The following is a 6,640-nucleotide window of genomic DNA, read 5'->3' as shown; positions in this document are numbered from 1 at the left end:
ATAGAAAGAAGGGAGGTTTTTAAGAACTAACAAATTTAACACGACTTTTCTTTTTGTATTTTTTTATTAACGTGAGAACAATACGCATACTGTCCAAACCTGGCAACCCAGAATCCACGTCGTCATTTCCGAAGTCGAAGAATAGGGTACGCTCGTTTTGTTACCTTGCACCGCCCGCCAGCCTCTTTAACAGCCATACACATGTGCTGTCATGATCGGGCACACATCGAGCGGCGAAATAACTTTAAAGCAGATGTTTAAAAAGCTGTAAGTGTGGTGCTGTGAGTGAGCGAGGTAAAGGAGGGGACCTTTGGGTACACCATTACCGATAGATAGTAATCCAGAGCGAGGGGAGCGGAGTAGCTCACTACACCAAAATGGCAACCCCCTATGTGACAGATGAATCTGGTAAGGCTGATGCATGTGCCAGACCTTTGTCTCAAAGAAAATGTATCTTACATTTTAAATCTTACAGCTACAGGGGAGAGATAGCCCGTCTTTCGCCTTTGCAGCATTCATCGTTTATAGTTCCCCGACACCGCCAACTGAAGGTTTTCTATGTTGCAGCTAGCTAATGCTAGTAACTAAAAATGGCTAAGTCTTCCGTAAAGCTAGTTAGCGTGTTGCTAAACACTCCAGGCGCACTTTTTAGTTATTAGAGTTAAATCACCGTTTAACATAACGCTTATAAGTGTCAGACACACATTTCCATGGTGCTTAGGAAAACATCTGGATATTTGACTTTAAATTCCGTGTAGAGGGATAATCTGTTAGTGGCCGCAACAGCTAGAGCTAACGCTGCTGATGCCGTGAATTAAGCTGATGTTGTCTTAGACTGTCACTGTATTAAGTCCGTTTAGAGGCTGTAATTTAATCCAAAGAACATCTGTAGTAAATAAAAAACATTTTTTGACTGTACAATTGTTAAAAATAACGGAGAGTTGTGAATTAATAAAAGCAGATAAATTTGATTTGTTATTCACTTATTTTCCAAACAAGCACAGTGACATCTAGTGGTGTGTAAACCTTATAACAGTCCTTAAACAAGTTTTACCTCTGTGTGCAATAAACTAAATATGTCCCTGCATTTAAAGAAAACTCTAGCACTGTTGTTGAGATGATCTGCAGTAAAGCCACTTTCACACTTGCTCACTGTAATGATTCTGCATGTGTTGTGTTTTGGTGTGAAGTTTCTGTGACTGTGGGGTCGTTCGATTGATATGTGTACAACTTTTTAAGTGGTTCACAATGTGACATGAAGAATGTATTCTATGCACATACTTGTAAACTAAGTTGACTGGTTAATGTTCTTTTCTTTATTTTCAGCTACATCAAGTTGTTGTCTTGGATGCACATATTAAACACATATTGCTATAAGTCACCTGTTTATTTTTTACTAGGCTTCATGGTTCACTGCTTAGACCTTGGCTTTGTTTGTGGTATTAGTGCCTTTTGAAACATTTTTTCCATGCACTCAAAAATATAATGACTTGCAGTGTGCTTATTTGTATTAAGCTGTCCAAAGTTTGGTATGTAACTCTGAACTGAACCGAACAATGCAAACCAATTTAGAGTCCACAAATTGGGGAAAAAGTAAATGCAGCTGAAAATGTCTTTATTTTCCTCTCTTAGCATAAGGATTTGTTAGAGACCTTTAAAGTTAGAGTTAGCTCCTTGGTTTATGGTGGACTTTTGAGATTTGCTAAAATAATCTTGCAAAGTAGGAACATGTTAGTATCACATTTTATGGGTTTTAAAATGCCTAAAATGTATGGAAATCCATAAAAAGCACTGTATTAACGTAAGATTCACAGTTAATACATGTAGTTGGTCGGGGCCTTGGGGCTGCAGGAATCTCACACTGTCCAAGTCTTTCTTTTAAATCATCAGTGTTGCCTTTCTGGGAAAACATGGAAAATATCCAGTGAGAATAGAAGCAGTAGACATTTTCAGGTCACTCCTGCACAAAGGTGTATGTCATCTCTAAAATGCTTTGCCTGTTTCGCTTCAGGGAAATACATTGCTGCTACTCAGCGACCTGATGGAACCTGGAGGAAGCCGAGGCGAGTGAAGGACGGTTATGTGCCCCAGGAAGAAGTCCCTGTGTAAGCGCCCTTCTTCTTTCCCTACAGTGTACACACTTTCTTTTTGTGCATTTGTAGGGCTGCATCGTTAATAAAAATTACTCATATACTATTATTTAAATTGCATTTCTCTTGCTTTAGGTATGAAAACAAGTATGTCAAGTTTTTTAAGAGTAAACCAGATCTGCCCCCTGGTTTGAACCCAACTGATGCAGCACAACCAACACAACAGCAGCAGCAGAAGATCCCCGGGTGTGGGGACAGTGACACAGCTGGTCTCTCAAAGTCTGCCAAACGCAACATGAAACGTAAGGAAAAACGAAAACAGCAGCAGCAGCAGGGCCAGGATGGAGATGCGGACGTGGAGTCGGTGAGCAACGCTGTCGAGAATGTGTCCATTTCAGAGAGCGACAAGTCTGCAAACAAGACGGCGGCGCCTGTTTCTGCGGCTTCTTCCATTGACTCTTCAGCAGCGGCGGCTGAAAAGGCTAAGAAGATCAAAAACGTAAAAAAGAAGCTGCGACAGGTTGAGGAGTTGCAGCAGAAAGTGGACTCAGGGGAAATAAAACAGCCAACAAAGGATCAGTTGGAGAAGCTGGGTCGGGCAAAGGCCTTACAAGAGGAATTAGAGCAGCTGGAGCAGGATTCCTGAAGCAATAAAAGACAGCAGAAGAGTTGGATGAACTCAACGTACAAACTACACACAAGAAGGGACCCTTGCAGCTTTTGTGATCATAGATTCCATTAAACATATTGTACCTATTTGATATTTGTTATGAACTTGGGAAGTGAACACAGCCCCAGCACCGTCTGCATAGCAGGTGTCGCATCTTAACCACGGACAAGGTTGTTTTATAGATTCTGATAAATAACATTGTGATTCCTCATATACTTGTACAGGAGAGGTTCTTCATCCATAAATATGTTTAAACGGATAATTGTGAATTGTTTTGTGCGTGTCTGTCCTCTCCGTTTTGTACTTTTCATCACATCACGAGGACTCATTTACAGAAAAAAATAAACATGGAAAAAATAATTTTTTTGTCAAAGAAAATCTGGTTTGTTAACCTTTCTGTTTTGGAAATTAACATTCTTGTCAATGGTTGGATGCCCTCTTGTAGTCTCACTAATGTTGAGTCTTCACAGTCACTACTTTTATTAAAATACAAGCTGTGTAAAGTGCTTTTGTGTTTTTAAAGTGGAATATGTTTTAAAAAGCATTTACTTGCTCAGAAAATAAGACTAGGGGTGATGATCTATATTTTTGTTTTTATCTATAAATTACATTTAGAAGTCGGCCATCTTGATACAACTTTTGTTTTTTCAATAGTAAGAGGGCCATGTGACACATCAAACTTATTGGTAATGTCACAAGAAAAACAATGGTGCTCGTGGTTTCAACGTAACTTTATTCTTTCATGAGTTATTTACAAGTTTCTCTTTGTTCACAGCCATTGACATGTCGAAGAGGTTAACACGTGAGGAGCGGATCGAAATTGTGTTGATATCTGGTGAACGCAGTAACCGGGTCATTGCAGCAGATTTCAATGCAAGACACCCTACGAGACCACCCATCTCCCATACTACAGTTAGCAAACTGCTTGCTAAGTTTCATGAAACTGGTTCAGTGTTGGATTTGCCAAAATGTGGAAGCAAGAAAACTGTCACTAATGAAGAAACATCAGTGGCTGTCCTAGCTTCATTCAGCAAGAGCCCACAGCGTAGCACTCGCCGCATGTCACTGGAGAGTGGCATTAGTCGAACATCCCTTCTGTGGATATTAGCTACTCACAAATGGCAACCTTACAACTCCAGCTACTGCAGCATCTCAACGAGGATGACCCAGATCGGCCCCAGAATTTGCAGAATGGGCAAAACAAAAACTGGAACAGGACCCTCAGTTCAGGCAGAAGATTTTGTTCAGTGATGAGGCAAACTTTTATGTGAATGGTGAAGTTGACAAACAAAACCACCGCTATCGGTCTGACACTAACCCACATTGGATGGATCCCTCCAAGACTGTTGGAACAACAAAAGTGATGGTTTGGTGTGGTATATGGGGTACAACGATAGTGGGTCCATTCTTCATCAATGGAAACCTCAAGGCCACTGGATATTGAGTTTTTCCAGCAAGATGGTGCACCACCACATTATGGGTGCCAGGTCCGAGCATTCCTAGATGAACAGTTTCCTGGAAAGTGGATTGGTCGTCGTGGGCCAGTTGAATGTCTCCTGACCACCTTAGACTTTTATCTTTGGGATCATCTGAAGGCAATTGTCTATGGTGTGAAGATACGAGATGTGCAGCACCTGAAACTACGGATACTGGATGCCTGTGTTGGCATTTCTCCTGCGGTGTTGTTATCAGTGTGTGAAGAGTTGGAGAAGAGGGTTGCATTGACAATCCAACACAATGGGCAGCACATTGAAGACATTTTATAAGTGGTCAGAAACTTGTAAATAACTCATGAAAAAATAAAGTTACGTTGAAACCGAGCACACCATTGTTTTTCTTGTGACATTACCAATAAGTTTGATGTGTCACATGGCCCTCTTCCTATTGAAAAAACAAAAATGTATCCAAAGAGCTCCATTGCTGTTCCAGCACTTTACAAACAGACTCATGAGCCATGTCTTTGACATGTTCCTCTACTCCTTGTATGCCTTTGTGCAGCTTTGCTACCATTACACTAAGTGCATAGATGATATGCCATAGTGAGCCTTGACGGGAGCAGCTGAAACAAATACACTGATTAATCCTTTTGAGTAACATTTGCTTTAATATGAAAAAAAAAACCATTAAAAAATACAGAGGGTAGGAAGCACATTGAGTGATCTAGAGAGCCACCAGGAACACCAGGACAGAGACACTTAATGCTGGACAGGCCAGACAAATTTGGACTACCCCTTTCATGCAAAGGGTTTGGCATAGGGTCAAAACTAACAAAAAAAAAGTGTGCTGTTGTAGAATTGTTGATAGCCTATACTTGAGGGATGAGTGGTCCTGATGAGGATGTTATATTAATGATTTTTCTGGCTCAAAATGGACCGCTGGGATGTAACATAAAGTAAGAATGAGTCATCCACATGTAGTCAAGGCAAAGGGGTCTGTATTAACTTAAGTCGATATATTCTTCTGTTATGTTTAGTCATTTGATAAAAATGTACCTAAAGCTTAAATAAATTAAACCCCACTTATAAAAACTTCAAAGTCATCGTTCTGACGATTGTCCAGTATTTGATATAAGCAAGAAAGTCCCTATATAGGCTATCTTTATTATTAATATGTTTGAATGTCTATACTGGTAGCTGTTTTCCAGTCTGAAACCTGGGCAGGCTCACAGGGATTACCTGTACAGTTGTGGCCAAATGTTCATATGACATGAATGCCATAGTAATTTGGGGCTTTTAAAGATTTCTTTAACCCGTTCTTTTTCCAGGTTGGAATGATCGTACAGCATACAATTAGGTGTGCAAGTTTGGATTTATTTTGGGTTTTCTTTAATCCACACAGGGTACACAAGTATACAACATACAGGCTCAGATATTTACATAAAACTTGCTCTAGTAATTGACTAAATGTCCCTTAGCAAGTTGCACCTCAACCAAATGCTTTTGGTAGCCATCAACAAACTTTGGTATAATTCTGGCTGATATTTGACTAATCTTATTGGCAGAGTTGACAGAGTTCTTTTAAATTGGTTGGCTTCCTGACACAGACTTGGCTTTTTTCAAAGTCCACAAATTTTCAGTAAGATTGAGATCAGGGCTTTGCGAAGGCCATTTCAGAAGCTTAATGTTTGCCTGCTTTATCCATTCCAAGTCATTGCGGCCAGATGGGTCCAGATGTGTGATTGGAGGTTTGAGCCTTGGTGGTTCCTGTGTTGTTCATGAATATCCTAATGAGTGTCCTCTCATCTGACGGTGACAGTTTGGATGTATACTTTTGACCCCACTTGGATTAAAGAAAAGGTGTATGCTGCACAATCATCCACCCTGGAAAAAGCAGTTCAAACAAATCAGTAAAAACCCCAAATTGCCCTGACATTCATGCCCATGATGCGTGTATGTAAGCTATTAACCACACAATAACACTGATCTCATTTTTTAAACTTTGTGTTTAATAGAGGCATCCACCATCTTGATGGTGCATACAAGAAAATCATGATAGATCCACTTTAATATGTTTGCTTTCCTCCATTAGAATTAGTCAATCAATGACAAAGCTTATGCCTTAAAGAGCCAGAGAGGCTAGATAAAAATTCTCTTTCTTGGTGAGGAATCAGGGATGGTCTCACCAGGAGATGTAAATGTTTTAAACCCCAGGAGTTTTGCCGTCTCGGTTTTTATGAGCCTTTATTCCACAATGAAACAGCAGAGGAGGAGGCGTACTCTGTCTCAGACACGATTTGTAGCAATGGTTACACGGGGGTGTCATTGTTTTTGCTTGAATGGGCTCCTACTTTGAGAACAATATAATTAGCTGTTGTCTCATTGAGGATGTGTGGTTTGTTGTTGTTTTTTATACGGCAACCACAGGATAAAGAACGCTCAGA

At 40.2% G+C, this 6,640-nt stretch overlaps 1 protein-coding gene across 1 annotated transcript; it reads left to right on the top strand.

The window, feature by feature from the left end:
- The first annotated feature begins 136 nt into the window (after positions 1–136).
- On the top strand, positions 137–5,271 carry pym1 (PYM homolog 1, exon junction complex associated factor). Its single transcript, XM_086278251.1, has 3 exons — positions 137–408; positions 2,012–2,105; positions 2,226–5,271. The coding sequence occupies exons 1-3, from the start codon at positions 378–380 to the stop codon at positions 2,734–2,736; spliced, it is 636 nt and encodes a 211-aa protein (XP_086134377.1). The 5' UTR covers positions 137–377; the 3' UTR covers positions 2,737–5,271.
- Positions 5,272–6,640: the final 1,369 nt, after the last annotated feature.

This window comes from Aulonocara sp. 'chitande type north' Nkhata Bay, linkage group LG20 (genome assembly GCF_057382095.1).
Source record: "Aulonocara sp. 'chitande type north' Nkhata Bay isolate Kocher_YH1m ecotype deep benthic linkage group LG20, A_spYH_male_GT1.1, whole genome shotgun sequence".
Taxonomy (NCBI): domain Eukaryota; kingdom Metazoa; phylum Chordata; class Actinopteri; order Cichliformes; family Cichlidae; genus Aulonocara; species Aulonocara sp. 'chitande type north' Nkhata Bay.
The sequence above is the reverse complement of the archived record's forward strand: the minus strand, read 5'-3'. Positions and strand labels throughout refer to the sequence as shown.

What these genes read in the sequence shown, in the direction of transcription:
- pym1 (XM_086278251.1), top strand. Translation starts at nt 378, where the DNA reads ATGGCAACCCCCTATGTGACAGATGAATCTG. An exon ending in CTATGTGACAGATGAATCTG is followed by an intron (nt 409 to 2,011) that starts GTAAGGCTGATG and finishes GTTTCGCTTCAG; the next exon opens with GGAAATACATTGCTGCTACT. An exon ending in CCCCAGGAAGAAGTCCCTGT is followed by an intron (nt 2,106 to 2,225) that starts GTAAGCGCCCTT and finishes CTCTTGCTTTAG; the next exon opens with GTATGAAAACAAGTATGTCA.